At 44.4% G+C, this 16,170-nt stretch overlaps 1 protein-coding gene across 6 annotated transcripts in view; it reads right to left on the bottom strand.

The window, feature by feature from the left end:
• The window catches only part of PTPRF (protein tyrosine phosphatase receptor type F), a 196,640-nt gene that overhangs the window by 28,666 nt on the left and 151,804 nt on the right, over nt 1–16,170 (bottom strand). For 5 of the 6 annotated variants that reach the window (XM_044300617.1, XM_044300616.1, XM_044300619.1 and 2 more), the window contains exon 6: nt 6,658–6,768. In XM_044300617.1, the coding sequence (XP_044156552.1) occupies nt 6,658–6,768 (111 nt within the window). The other variant, XM_044300621.1, reaches the window with a different exon arrangement.

The raw sequence follows: 16,170 nt of genomic DNA, 5'->3' as shown, positions 1-16,170 counted from the left end.
TCCATGGGATTTAGTAATAAAAGCTGAGGAAAGCTAAGAACATTGATATCACTTTATGGCATGGACCACATCACATATTTCATTATCGAATGCACAGACCCATGATAACACAGATGCTGCATGTAAAGGACTTGCCCTGACAGTGTCCGGACTACACATCCCAGCTGTAATAACTCTAAAGAACGTTTGACTTCAGGACTTGGTACAAATCTCTTTGATCTAGAGAGTTACGGACAACGGGGCTTCTGCCAGCCCCTCGCAGGATGAGGCTGATGAAGATGACAATGGTTACTGCGGGATGGTGTTTCTTCGTTTCCTTTGTAGACCTCTCCAGAGCTTGTAGCTTCCGTCACCACCATGACCAAAGATTGCAAAGTTAAAGAAGTTGTCCAGGTGATGACAACAGATGGTGGACATTCAGAGAGCATGCTTCAGGCAGGAAGGTTATAGACGCAGGAGTGCAGAAAGGAGACAGGGGGAATCCATACAATCAAAGGGGACAGACCATGCTCTGGTAATATTAAGAAAGGCACTTGGGCATGCAGTATGGTAAGACAGAAGACCAAGGATTATAATGCAGGGACAATGTGCTCCTAAACTAATCTGTGATCAACTGAGCCAAATAATCTCTCCAGATGAAAACCTGGAGGGAGCAGTCCAGAGCTGTACACCATTAGAAGCTTATGTCTAAACCTACATCCTACCCCCAGGTCTGAGGAAGCAGCGCCACCGGCAAGATCCTTTATTATCTTGTTCCAACCTTGTTTTTCACGCTGAACCCTGCATTGTAAACAGGAACCTAGAGACCCAGGGATTTATCACAGTGGTACAACAGTACAAGAGGGGTCTTCCTAGAAATTATGAAGGTGAAAACTCAACTATTTAAACCTACGTGTAGCCATGTTTTAACTTTTTGCCCATGTCTGGCTTATTCCACATGACTAATACCTGACTATAGTCTGTCTTCGTCCTAAAGGCTCTGATTGTCATATACTTGCCTATAATTATGACATCGAACAAATGCTGAGTCGAAGCAGCAGGGAGCTGTGGGACAAAAGGTCTACGCTCTGCAGTAAGGTGATCGAGCACTTAAAATCCCTCCTGTGACCACAATTTCCCTCATTGTAAGAGGGTTAGACAAGCACAGAGCAGAGGAACAGCGGGAGGAAGATTGAGGGCTTTTTAATAATTCAGCAGGCATTAGCGTGCAGTTACAGCCTGTGGTGCTCAGAAGACGGGATACATTTCCCAATCCCGTGATCAGTGATGTCCAACTCACCAGGCGCATCTCACATTGCGCTCTTTGGTGACCTCAGTGCATTAACTGGCTACACAATCCCATTCCTTCTATCCCCAGAGATGGCATGAACGCTGTGGCATCCTGATAACACCACGGATGGTGGCATCACCTTTCACCCATCTCAGATGAATCCACAGGAAAGGAGAGAGGGAAGCAGAAAGCTCTGCCAAAGAGAGCTCTTGGGTCTGCTCCAGACTGTCGGGGAAAGGCTTTGTGTGAAGTGACTGTTTATGGGGTTTATTATAGAGGGGCTGAAAGTGCAATTCTGCATTTAGCTAATAACCAGTTAGAGGCTTAAAATGTGCGTTTGTCTGTTTACTGATGCAAATACAATATACCTTTATGGGGAAAGCTGAAAATACAGCCAGAGACCATTACAATGCTGGATCTACCAGGCAATACTGGAATATTCCTGTGGTCTATCTGTACAAAGGATGTACCTGTCTAGTCCGCAGGTTCGGGGCAAACCTTTCCATCTTGGATAATTATGTGCATTTTTTTTTATACCACCTGGTTCTCCTGGTTATGAACGTATGAGATCTGTGGATGAAGCACCCATTTTATATATGGACTAGCGCCAAACGTGGTTATCAATGAACAATCTCCATGTCAAGCGGGCTGAACAAGCAGACCATAGCGCTTCAGAGGTTGGGAGCCTGCGGTAATATGAAGTGTTAATTGACTCTGAAGTACCTATTGCAGTATTGTCGCTGTGCTTGGCTTGGCGCTGAGCTCGGTGGGACAGTTTAGAGGACAGTACTTTACAGATAATGGAAGACAAAAGAATAATGTACAATCCTCATGAGACATTAGAGCTCTCGGATGGAAATGATATTCATATCAAGGGCTATAAGCCGGGCTCGCATGCTTGGTCAGAGCAGGACTGAGATTTCTTAGCCAGGCAGAACGCCGTCAATCACCTCTGATTATCTCCCTTTCATGCACGGGAAACGTAAGAACTGTTTAAGTTGAGACTTTTACATATTTTGTAAGTCAATCCCACGGTGGCTCGTTTGATAGACGCTGGGTTTCTGAATTTCCTTTTTCAGCTTAACATCTATTGAAGATTTCTTCCTGGCCTCTGAAATATCGCCTTTAAATGGGTTTATGCCATGGCTCTTTAAAGCGGTGATTCAGAGACCAGTCCCTAGGGAGCCCTAATGGTCACTTTCAGAGATTAATCTTTACTCCAAGCCATTAAATACAGTAATATCTATAATTATCAGCTGTCCATTCACACGTCCGTAGAATGGGTCTGCACCCATTCTGCAATTCTGCGGAATGGGTGCGGACCCATTCATTCTCTATGGAGCAGGAATGGATGCAGACAGTATCAGCATTTCCGGAGCGCGGCCACGGAAAAAAATAGAACATGTCCTATTCTTGTCCACAATCTCGGACAAGAATAGGCAATTCTATGGGGATGTCAGCCGGGTGTACTGTGGATCCGCAATACACTGCGGACATGTGAATGGAAATACTCCATCACAGCAAAGTGTAGGATTCTCTCCCCTTTGAAATGCTGATCCCCACTGAAACATCCACATTACAGCCTTGACACGGTGCTGCCCCTCATCATTGCCAGATCAGACCAGTAAGCCAACAAATAAAGCCGCATGGTAAGTCCTCAGTATCTCGGGGAATCATAATTGTTAGGGGTCGATTACATTTTATGTCTGACATTGGCATACATGGTTTGATCTGTCATGCCCATATGGGTACTTTGGGGGTATTTACCACACACATTTTGTGAAATGTTGGAAACTGTGTGATAAATCAGTTTTCTAATGCACTGGTCAGAGACTGGCAGATGTCGGGAGTATGGCGGTATAAAGCCTTTCGTGGAAAGTGAAGGAAACTGCAGGATTTCACACACATGCACTCTCTTAGTTTAATCCTCTCAGTAAAGATTCTTACTAACGATATTGTTGGACACCTTATTTCCTTACCTACTCCGGCATTGTGTATGCTAGACGCCGCGCCATTGTCTAAAGCCATGCAGTAAATCGCTATCGTCTGTCTCCTTCAACTACTGGTGCATTAGTGAGAACAATGACAGATGACTCTTCATTTTCCACTGAAATAAGCCTCAAATTGAATTCTGTTTGCATCTAAATGATAAACCCATCAGAAGATTAAAGTCTGCGCACTGATTTGCTTGTAGACATGGGGTACCAGTACTGATCGGGTTGTTTGTAATGCTGCTGGTCGACCAGTTACCATTGGTAATGACAGCGTGTTACACTCAAGAAGTGAAGACTGGATCCAACTAAGCGAATCTGCGCAGCCGTCGGTCCTGACATTTTTTGTAGACAATTTCCTGCCTGGTTTTGGATTTTATTTCACATTTAGATAAATGATTTGGCATGCTGGATCGGTTGAGAGGACTGTATGTCATTACTGGACTGTGGTTTCGGAGCGGGCTCGGTGCTCAGACGATCACACACCAGGGTTCAGAAAGGGCGGCTATACTCTGCAATTTGCATTCGCTCAGGGAAATTTCTCAGATGAAAATAACATGAAGGGGAGGGAGGGAAAGGAGCAGATCCGCGGCACGGAGATAAAAGAACTCTTTAATATATGACCTTGCAGAGTCGCAGAGCAATAATTAAATGCCTGGATGAGCAGAGCAGCTTCCAGGAACACAGCTAAAAGAAAAACGTACGTGTCATTATCTGGAGCCAAACGGATACTACTAACCCTCCTCCCTCCGGGACCACCCGAAACCTTGTGCTGCGAAACGGTAAAAGGGAACGTGTCAGGTGCGTACTGCGCAAGTGCAATGGTGCCCAAGTTACTATTCGTGGCAGCAAGTGCATAAGGAGCATGCGGTTTCTATAGGCCCACGTAACCCAGAATAGGCCACCAGCTCTTCCTGGCATCACAATATTGGCCAACAATGGTGGGGAAAAGCTGCCTAAGGGAACCAGTGTCCTGTTCCTAGAAGACTGGGTCGCTCATTTCCCCAGGTGTGGCCGCAGGAACCATCACCACCAGTATTACGACACTATACTGATTCTTTATATTCCCCTGCATGACTGGAAGGCCGCACACAAGGCCTACTGAGCCACTTGGAGGATACACTTTAATGAGTAACTAAGTGAAGTCCTGGCAAATGCTGCGCTCGTACAGTTAGTAGATGAAGGCTCTGCTCTGTTACATCGGGGCCATATCTGTTCTTTTTAGAAACCTCTATCCAAAGGTAAATCACTCAAAAATGATGTCCTGCTTCAGTAGCAGTGACTGCATGTCCTTGAGGCGGTGCTCTTAACTACTGAGCTTTCAGCATCATCCATTATAGGAAAGGGCAATACTTGTAAGAGCTGCTGTAGCTACCAGTGACAATCTGTAGCAGCTTTTCTTATTACTATGTGATTTCAGAATTATTCTTTGTACCTTTGCACTCAATCCTCCCTCTCCTCTGCTGGTCAATAATTGCTCCTACAATATAAAATCTACACCAAATTTTGAGACTCTTAACAAGTTTATGACTTGGACTTTCCATGAATATGAATGATGACCCTAGAGATTGCGTCACAGAACCTATTAGAGGTGCAAACAATGTTATGAGGGATGTTATGAGTGCAATGTCCTGCAAGTATCCAAGGCTCCAAGGTAGATTTCACATTCTAAGTCCGAGTTCACACAGTCCGCGTTTGGTCAGTTATTTCAATCAGTGATTGTGAGTCCAGAACCAGGTGCGTATAAAGGACACAGAACAGGAGCAGATCTTCCCAATATACCTGATCTCTGTGTTGGCTCCAGTCCTGGTTTTGGCTCACAATCACTGATGGAAATCACTGACCAAACACTGACTGTGTGAACCAGGCCTAACACAAAGTACATCAAGCTATGGAGGAAGAGACTGAGGGTTGGGGAGGAAGAGGTAGCGACACAGGGCGTGGGCAAGGGCCATGCACATTTCAGCAGGCGCGGAGGGGACTGCACTGGCAGGCACATTTTTCAGGCAGGCACCAGAGTCACAGGGTAGAGGATAGGAATTGGGCACCATCTGGGGGGGTCTGCAGAAGAAGAAGCTCTGTTTGGAGCCCGGCTCTGCTGTTTTCCCCACAGGGGTGGGTCGGACCAGACGTGCCAATCTGTATCTGGATAAGAAGTGAAAGGGACCAACCTTCTCGCTGATCTGAGAGATGGAGGTTTGATTGGATGGCGGTGCGATGAGGATGACGAGGTAGTAGAAAGACAAGGAGAAACACAGAGAGAGTAAAAACAGAAAACTGCATGTGTACGTGACAAACACACAATCCGCACAGTGCACACCAAACATGGAGGTCAACACAGCAGCCACACACGGCCTGGGAACCATCCACTCTACACACAACTGTACTCCAGAATATACTCCAGTCATAAGTCCATCCCTCCATTGCAGATGTGGATCATTGTACAAGAGACATCACATACAAGAGCAAATGAAGAGACACAGGGAGCAACACAGAACTTGTGTGTATGCCAATCCTACTTGGGTCCACTGGGGGTGATGTCGGACACATTGAGGGTTAAACGTCTTCTGCACAAGCAAACATTTCCTTGTTTGTTCTGAGAGAAACACAAACAATTCAGCTTAATCCTAGTATAGTCACCAGCGTGAACTGGGATGTGCTAATTGTAGACTGTACACCCATACACATTAGACACAGTGAATTCTCCGGATAATGAGAAATCCTGAGCACTCATAAAACTCACTGCGTGACTTCAGCTGGAAAATCTGTTTGGAATTGAGTCTTTTAGGTCCAATCATGATTCTACTTGGGTGTCAGCCCTACATCAGTGTAAAGGTCCCTATAATTACCAAGGGAGACTTCAGACGTAAACTGTGGATATTCCTGCTGGGAAGACTACATCCCGGGAAACCAGCTTGTGTGTAATCTGCACACGTTATGGAGGGACAGAACTCTGCAGGACGGGATGTCTAGAGCTGTGTGTGACCCTCAGGACATCTATAGAACAGCTGAAGTCATCTGTGCTGCTGTGGATAGTGTAAGGCTGGTTATCTGCACATGTACAGGTTTGTGTTCAGTGGTGATGTGGCGTCTCTGATGACACGATAACGTCACATCACACTCCTCCATATTAGTGTCCGGCAGTGGAATAAGGAGATCGATTCACAATTAAACAGGACGGGTTCTGCAGACATTACACATACAGTTACAGACCCAAAGCCGCACACAGTAACACAACGGCACAATCCCATTCACCTACACAACAGTTGGCATCACGTACACACCCAAGACCACCACCGATAGAAGGGGTTCATTGGAAATTTTGTAGGAGTCCTGTAAAGACGACTGTTAGCTGCGGTCCATGGATGGCTGTCCCCAATGGGATGGAATTCTTACCACGCACGTAGAGATTAGCGGGAGCGGAGTAGCGAGTTCCGGCGCTGTTGGTGGCCACACATTCATACTTCCCCTGGTCGGATTCTTCACTGTTTTCGATCTGCAAAGCTCCTGGGGAAAAGACATAAAAAGGAAAGAGAAAAGGAACAAATTAAAACCTGTAACCCTGTAAAACCATTTCAATCGCTGTCCTACGGGACACAGACCAAGAACCGGTTATTAAAGTCATCTTGCTTTGCACATCCAACTTCAATACAAGAATGTGGGAACATTAACAAGGCCTTTAATTAGCCTGGAGGGATCTGTGCCAAGTTCTTCTAAGTGCACAGAAGAGTCCTATCAGCTGGTGCGAGCGAGACTGGGGGGAAGATGTGAAAAGTCTCCTCTGAGCTTCCTCCGTGGTCCTGAGTGATGAGAGGAGGTCTCACTTTGCTGCACAGCACATCTAAGAAGACATGGAGAGGCCGGGATAATGCTAAAGTTTACTGTAGTTCAGGACTGTCCTAATTATAAGCCCTTATGACAACGCGGCTTTTGACGAACAACGTCCCCCCCCCCCCCGACAGGACATTGACATTATAATGTTCATCTAATGGTAAATGTCTGAAGCAATGTCCTCTGCGTAGATTTGAGATTAGCGCTCACACCTAGAATGCCTCATTTAGAGGGACGGTCCATACTTGAACCTGAGTGTCACTCTTTTCTTCATGCCTGGTGCAGTATTTCTGCCCTAGTGCTAGCAAGATGGCAGCCGCTCACCAGGGCAGGAGCGAGGGTATCTGAGCTCATTCTTATTTTAATGCTGTGCTAGGGGAGCAGGGCTGCTATGGAGAACTCACCATTTAGATGTTTCTACCCGTATGTTCTGCAGTTCAGAGAAACACTGCAGCAGCTCAATGTCTGGTGATCTGGAAGCTACAGCTATGTGGTAGTGGTGGTATAACAGTCCTGGGGAGAGGATATCCTGCAGGGTTATCACTTATTATATCACATTCTTCATCTCTTGTGCTCCCAGAATCCTGAACCATCTGATGGGGGTGTTAGTGGTTAAGACGGGGTTGGGGGTTGCTGGGTGGACAACAATGATTATGGTGAAGAGTGAGAGGCTCGGAGGATCCTTATACACAGGTTGTACCCTTTTTACGAATACAATTTAGCAGCCACCAAAACTTTGCCCTATTGTGCCTTTTTACATCCAAGGGTAAAGCAGTTCATCTGCGGCTCATCTTGGGGGACACAACAGTAAGGACCCAGTGGCCCAGCAGTTGTGGGGGGGACGGGTCCTCTATTTCCCACTGCAAACAACCAAGCAAAGGATTGGTCTGCTCCGATTTTTATAAGAAACAAAATATGCAAACCCAGATTATAGTAAAAAACTAAGAATCTACTGGGGAAAAAAAGGGTACAACCAGATTGTTAGCTCCTCGGCCAAACTGTGTGGAACACGAGAACGAACACCAAGATGTGAGCTGGTTAATGTTAATTGTGAATACGGATGAGCTTCCATTGAGCGATGGGAAGATGGTGGAAGCGGCATTGTGAGGAAGACCCTGGCATTCTTACCTCTGATCGGTGTACCACCTGGTGAGGTAATGTGAATGCAAATAAGATTAGAAAGAAGCTGTTAGTAATAAGTACAAGGAGATACAGGGACATTCAGAGATAACAGGACGAGTGCGGAGTGATTAACCTCTCCATAAGCACAGTGCCAGCCGCCATGCCAGTGCCACGTGCCCATACAGAGGTTATCAGAAGGGTTTTCAAAGAGGTTCTGTAAAACAAACAAAAAAACTAGCTACATGGAATTCATATAACTAGGACTGGAGAGTGAAGCCGGGCTTATCTGATAGCACAGCGCGGAGCACACACATGGAGCAGGGCCGTTTGTCAAGGTGTCTTCCAAAATATCAGTAATATAAGTCTGATGGGTGAGGGCCTCCGCGCCTTCGAGTGATTCCGAGGGCGAATAAAAGAAACCTTCATTCTGTAACGACCAGAGAGGTCGTCACCAAAGCCTCCTGCTGTAGAAGCGACTTCTGGTGACGGGTGACATAGAGGAAAGCAATCTAAGTATGGATCCTTGCTGTAAAGCATTATGGTCCAGGCACACAGGACAATCGTTCTCTCTCGGTTACACGTCAGTAATGGTCCGCTCACAAAGAGACCCCTCATTAAATAACTAAAAGCTGTTCACTGATTGGAGCCACTGGACGCATTCCCTGCAGATGATCGATATCCTGATCGCTGGGGCTGCAGGAACGGATAATCACCAGCTAATTTTCTCGGTGGGGTCTGTGGTTCACTTCTTAAGATTGGTCACTGTCTGTACAGATTGTTATATGTGACGGGCAGAGATAAGCAGTCCAATATCAGGACAGGTTAACCGCCTGAGCACTGGACGTATGGGGTAAACTATTATCCAGAGGAGCCCATTGGGGCAGATGTATTACAGGGCAGCTGTCAGCAGTTTTGTACCTATGACACTGGCTGACCTGTTACATGTGCACTTGGCAGCGAAAGGTATCTGTGTTGGTCCCTGTTCATATGTGCCCGCATTGACGAGAAATATGAGGTTTTACTATGTGAAAATGAACCTCTAGGAGCAACGGGGGCATTGCCTTTACACCCCCTCTCCAATTTTATTGACAGGACCAGGCATGATGAGGTTTTCACTGTTTGGTCCTCTCAATCAAAGTGCAGAGGGTGCTGCAGTTGCAGAGAGCGCAGATCCTCTAGGTGTAACGGTAACGCCCCTGTTGCTCCTAGAGGCTAATTTGCACATATTAAAACCTAATTTTTCTCAGCAATGCGGGCACATATGAACAGGGACCAACACAGATGCCTTCAGCTGCCAAGCGCACATGTAACAGGTCAGCCAGTGCCATAGGTACAAAACTGCTGACAGATGCCCTTTAAGCCCTAATAAGAAGGCACATTTTCTGGCAGTCCACGGCCCCCCCCAAAAAAATATGCACCCCTTTTTAAGTCAGTTTCTAGGAGGCTTTTTTTTTTTTTTTTTAAAGGGAAGTAACATTGAAAAAAGTCAGTTTTTGTGCAAAATACCACTTGAGGAAGGAAAACTGGCCTTGGCGAGTCTACCCCGGCCTCTGAACCAGCACATGTGTGTTCTCCGCACCATGTCATTAGATAAACCCTCCGCCGACCAGGCTGTTAGTGGTTTAGTTTGGTTGTGGACAAATTTTTACCTGAAATAAAATGGTTAATTTTAATGCAAGAAAATGAAATGCATTTTTCTTTCTGCTAGAAGTGAACAGTTTGGAGTTGTCATCATTAGAGGCCTCACCCTGAGTCACACGTTATTATCACACACTGGGTGGCTGAGATTTTCGGCAGCGGAGAGCCAATATTTGCAATGAGCTCTGCCAAAGCAATATCAAAATTTCTCCAGCAATTTCCTCGCACACGGAGGACGGGAATGAAATGCAGTCGTCATGGAGACAATACGATCAAGTCTTTCCGCTCACTAAATGAGCCAAATTTCCCCTACAATTCCCTGCCTTGCGCATCTCATCCAAATGCATTTTTAACCCAAGCATCTCCAAAATGACGAGTCGCCCTTGTAATCTGGCAGGATTAGGGCTCGCAGATCACGGGTTGGAAATCTGCCAGTGATAATATGGCTCCTGGCGTCTGCTAATTATCTAATGACTCACAAGGGCCCGGCTCTGCCCATCTCTCCCACGGCAGATACGTCTTACAGGGAGTTGTCCGCATAGTATGAAAGGATAAAGTGTTATTGCTAAAATATACACACCTGCAGCAAACACCGGAGTGTTGATCTGTACCCACCACAGAGGGGCAGGGAGTACATGCCCCACAAATCTGCTTTCATCTGCAGGTCCCCGTGTTATTGTGGTTGTAATTCTTACAACCATCTGAGGGTTGTTTCCATGTGACATACCTGCTGGCTGTGGCCCTAGGGGGCCCTTGTACCAGTCTGTCCGGAGACTATGTGAAGGGCACAACTGCATCTGGGCCAAATCATAGCAGCTCTGCAGTTTAGGGGGGAACCAGAACCCAGGAGGGTCATTCAGTTTGCCCCATAACTTTTCAGCAGTTTACACTTTCCGTTTTTGTGCGTCATTGTTCATCGAGGTCCCCAGGTTTGGGTCAGATTTCCTATCAGTCCAAGTGTGACGCTCACAGATCCGTGACCCCCAGTACCTGTCCAAATGATTCAGGCCTCGCCGCCGCGGTTCATGACTGAACGCATAATAAAATCACTTCATCGGCTTTTCGTCCAGACAGCAGCCTGGCATTTCCATCTGTCTCGGGTCACGGCAAGCATCGTTTGTGCGAGATGCCAGCGCTGTGAAGGTTAAGCATCGCCTGCGCAGGATAATATTTTATATGTCATCTCATCAGGCTTTGATTTGCAGTCAGATTTCAGGGTGAAGAGAAGACTGTGCGCTTGTAGCAGATATAATATACATACCGCCATTAAGCCGGTCAAAGGCATAAAAATAGCGCAATCTGGTCTATGGGCTGATATGGTCTGCGGTGAGGATGCTTGTCAGTACTCCCACAGTACCTACGGCACTTCTTCTCTGGAGATCTGAGACAACACTTACTTTGTATTGGCAAATAAACAGTTAACAGCCTCGGCTCCCAAAAAAAAACTGTCACCACGAAATGCAGGGCAATCTAAGGGCAGCGTATTATAGAGCAGGAGGAGCAGAGCACATTATATATAAAGAGAACCTGTCACCGTGTAATCTGCAGGCAGTGTGTTATAGAGCAGGAGGAGCTGAGCACATTATATATAAAGAGAACCTGTCACCGTGTAATCTGCAGGCAGTGTGTTATAGAGCAGGAGGAGCTGAGCAGATTGTATATAAAGAGAACCTGTCACCATGTAATCTGCAGGCAGTGTGTTATAGAGCAGGAGGAGCTGAGCAGATTATATATACAGAGAACCTGTCACCATGTAATCTGCAGGCAGCGTGTTATAGAGCAGGAGGAGCTGAGCAGATTATATATAAAGAGAACCTGTCATCATGTAATCTGCAGGCAGCGTGTTATAAAGCAGGAGGAGCTGGGCAGACTGATGTATAGATTTAAGGGAAAAGATTTAGTAAAACTTGTGATTTACACAAAATTGATTTCCCTGTGACTTACAACCTTCCCTGTGTGTATACATAGATAGTTGTCACTGAAAAGACCACCCACTAGGGCAACTGAGCTCAGAAAGAGCAGAGATTTTGATGTACAAGCTGTATATCTGCCCAGCCCTCCTGCTGCCTGCAGTCCTTTGTGCCAGTGCAGGGAAGCACGTCCCCTGTGTGTGAATCAGCGGGCCGCTTGTAGTAAAGGTCAGTTGTCTTTTGCGTCTCGGTCTGACATTCAGACCGTTGTGTTTTTTTGGCGGAGCAGTTATGATCTCTATTATTTCAGGACACAGAGAGTTAAACAAACAAGACAGAGAAGAAAGCAGAATATCAAAGAACTTTCCATTGGTTCCCAGAGTCGGTCAGACATCTGATGCCCTGCGGCCCCGGACGGGCACTGGCAGTAATATGTAGACAATAGGGATATGCAGCCTGATTACTTCAAAGCTTTTCTAGCAGCTCCATGCAGGAATGAATGCGCCGACAAAAAAACTAACCAAAAAAAAACTATTTTTAGTTTCCCACCTGAGGTGACCAAATTCTGTCTGTCCAGAAAGAGCAAAGATTCATGAGGTTAGGATTATATTGCAGAGCTGCTCCAACCTCATGTGAACAATGCCCACCCTAGAATGAAGCCTCTGAGCTCCACGTGGCAGCAGCACAAATCTCTCTCCTCCTTACACACTGTAACAGATTATCAGCTCTGTGAGCAGGATAGGTCATAAACTCTGCATGTAAACATTAAGGAGGTACTCCGGTTTTAATGATTACATTTAGGACACAGAATAATGACAATAGGACACAGAATAATTTTCTAATTTACATCTATTTAAAATTTTGCTCACAGAACTTTATTATATCCGTGCACTTGCCGCTCCCTAATGAAAACAAAAAAAACAAAAATAAAATAAAAATGCACAGTCCATTTTAATCCTGTTAAATGCATGGAGAGCGAGATCGGACTAAATCATGTGACCTGGCTGTCCGTTACCTGCCCAGGTATCTAAAAGGTGAATAGTAATGTACAGCGGAGCAGAACATGTACAGTATATACAGTGCTACTACCTGCAGCAGCCTCTCGTGTCTGTCAGCATCTGGGTAGAAGCAGATCTTGGTCTGTGCTGTTTTTTTACACTAGACTTTATTAACAAGATGACATCACTTAAAGACAGGCACACAATGATGTCGTTACTGTAATAACCACAAATCACTTGTCACATGAATGTGTCCTGTGTGCTTCGCCCAGAACATGTATGTCATGTAACACTGCTATTTACTAAGTGTCAGAAACTGCATGATGTGTGGGGTGTCACATGACTGATGCCATGTTTCAGTTAGGCCATGGATACATTACACAGGACTGATACATGGGCTATACCATTCTTCATTTAGGGGTCAACTGCTTGATATAAGAAAGATACGTATGCAGAATTTTAAATACATGTATATTAGAAGATGTATGATTTCCTATTATATAAACAAATTTAAAACGAAATTACACCGGAATACCCCTTTAAATGTTTCTATTCACCTACAACAAGCAGAGTTCTTGAAAATAGGGATTTACCATGAACAACCTCAAGGACTCCATAAAATGCTGTCAAGACCATTGACCAGAGATAGTCATGAATAGATTCCACCATGACCAGAGAGTTATCAGAACATCTCAGCCATGACCAGAGCGGGCCATCAAGAGACCCCAACCATGACCACATCCCGTCATCAACAGATCCCAACCATGACCACAGCCCGCCATAAACAAATGCAAAGATGAGTGGTGACCACAACCAGACACTATTCCAGCCTGACCAGAACACACCATAACCTACCATGATCATGGAGTGCCATGATCAATGTCCACCAAAACTAGATGTTGTCATGCCCAGATCCCACTGTTAACAAAACCAGTCACGATCAGAACCGGCCATAACCAAAAGGCAAAGATGAATGGTAACCACCTCAACTGGAGAGTACCATGACCAGACACCACCACGACTGGAGAGTACCATGACCAGAGACCACCACGACTGGAGAGTACCATGACCAGAGACCACCACGACTGGAGAGTACCATGACCAGAGACCACCGTGACTGGAGAGTACCATGACCAGAGACCACCGTGACTGGAGAGTACCATGACCAGACACCACCATGCAGATCTATGTGTAGTGTGGGATTATCTGCTTCATTGATTTTATCCCCAAATTCTGGGGTTACAGGAATGTCTGCACAAAAATATATATCTTTATTTTATTTTTTATTTTTTTGTGTTTAACGTTTTACAGATCTTCCGTCCATTCTGGGTAAAAAGCTCTCCCTTATAAACAATCACCTCCAATGTGCAAGGATTTGGGCAAATTAAAGATACGGTAACCACAGCCTCATGCCCCTATAGTCAGCGCTGATCCTGCATTCAGTGACTAATGCTGACTGAATAAACTTACTGATCTCATCTGAGGCATTAACCCGCCACGCTAAGTCTATTATTAGGATTTCCCACCGTTGTGGAGTCTTATTGTGCTGTTTACAGCCATTAAAGTCTCTAGCACCAGGTCTTCTCCACTCGATCCTTTGTCATTGTTTCTTCGGCATTTGTTGAGTGACAGTGGAACTCAACAACTTTATCGAAAGACATAGAAAAAGGAAATAATTACTGGAGTCCGGTGAAGTATAACCAGTCAGGACCATTACAGTGCTCATTCAGGGAAATCAACGCGTGTAATGTCACAAAAGCAAAGGACTTTTATATGGAACTTGAATTCTATACAGTGCACAAGACTAATACTTAAGACTAATTCTTAAGACTAATACACAAGAATGTCCATTCAGAAGGTACAGAATACCTTAGGTCTCATAAATACCAAATACAGACACTGTGAACTACTTAACTACATTAAAGGGGTTGTCCAGCCTAGTAATTGCAAAACCCATTGATCTTAACCTGTGCCCCATTAAAACAAAAAACTACAAACTTGTCCGTGCTCCTGCCCTGCTCGTACCGCGGCCCCATTCCTACCCACTTCGAATACCTGACTTAGTCCTGTGACTTTTGCGGCCAATCACAGGCCTCAACGGTCAGGAGGCCAAGTCATTTTCTGCTGCTGGTACCAGAAACATCCAGGAATGGGGCAGCAATGCAGGTTCAGTAGAACTGTGGACATATGAGATTTTTTATGGGGCACAGGTTAGCACCACTGGTGTTAACATCCTCTATAAAGAATATGACCACTATAATACTGCCCCTTATGTTTATATACAAATATAGATATATTTATTATAACTGCTATAATACTGCTCCTATGTACAAGAATATAACTACTATAATACTGCCCCTATGTACAAGAATATAACTGCTATAATACTGTCTCCTATGTGCAAGAATATAACTACTATAATACTGCCTCCTATGTACAATAATATAACTACTATAATACTGCCTCCTATGTACAAGAATATAACTACTATAATACTACCTCCTATGTACATGAATATAACTACTATAATACTACCTCCTATGTACATGAATATAACTACTATAATACTATCTCCTATGTACAAGAATATAACTACTATAATACTGCTCCTATGTACAAGAATATAACTACTATAATACTGCTCCTATGTACAAGAATATAACTACTATAATATTGCTCCTATGTACAAGAATATAACTACTATAATACTTCCTCCTATGTACAAGAATATAACTACTATAATACTGCTCCTATGTACAGGAATATAACTACTATAATACTGCTCCTATGTACAAGAATATAACTACTATAATACTGCTCCTATGTACAAGAATAAAACTACTATAATACTTCCTCCTATGTACAAGAATATAACTACTATAATACTACTCCTGTATAGAAGAATATAACTACTATAGTACTGCTATGTACAAGAATATAACTACTATAATACTGCTCTTATGTACAAGAATATAACTACTATAATACTGCTCCTATGTACAAGAATATAACTACTATAATACTGCCTCCTATGTACAAGAATATAACTACTATAATACTGCTCCTATGTAGAAGAATATAACTATTATAATGCTGCTCCTATGTACAAGAATATAACTACTATAATACTGCTCCCATGTACAAGAATATAACCACTATAATACTGCTCCTATGTACAAGAATATAACTACTATAATACTGCCTCCTATGTACAAGAATATAACTACTATAATACTTCCTCCTATGTACAAGAATATAACTACTATTCTGCCGGTATGTAGGAGAATATAGCTCCTATAACTGCTCGGACACTTGGAGTCGGCAGTGACATGGAGCCGCTGCACGTACCGCACCCTGTCTTCTTCACAGCTTTAATGATTGTGTTGATAGAACAGATTCTACTGATAACG

This window comes from Bufo gargarizans, chromosome 7, assembly GCF_014858855.1.
Source record: "Bufo gargarizans isolate SCDJY-AF-19 chromosome 7, ASM1485885v1, whole genome shotgun sequence".
NCBI lineage: Eukaryota > Metazoa > Chordata > Amphibia > Anura > Bufonidae > Bufo > Bufo gargarizans.
Note: the sequence above shows the minus strand (reverse complement) of the source record. Positions and strands in the feature narration are given on the sequence as shown.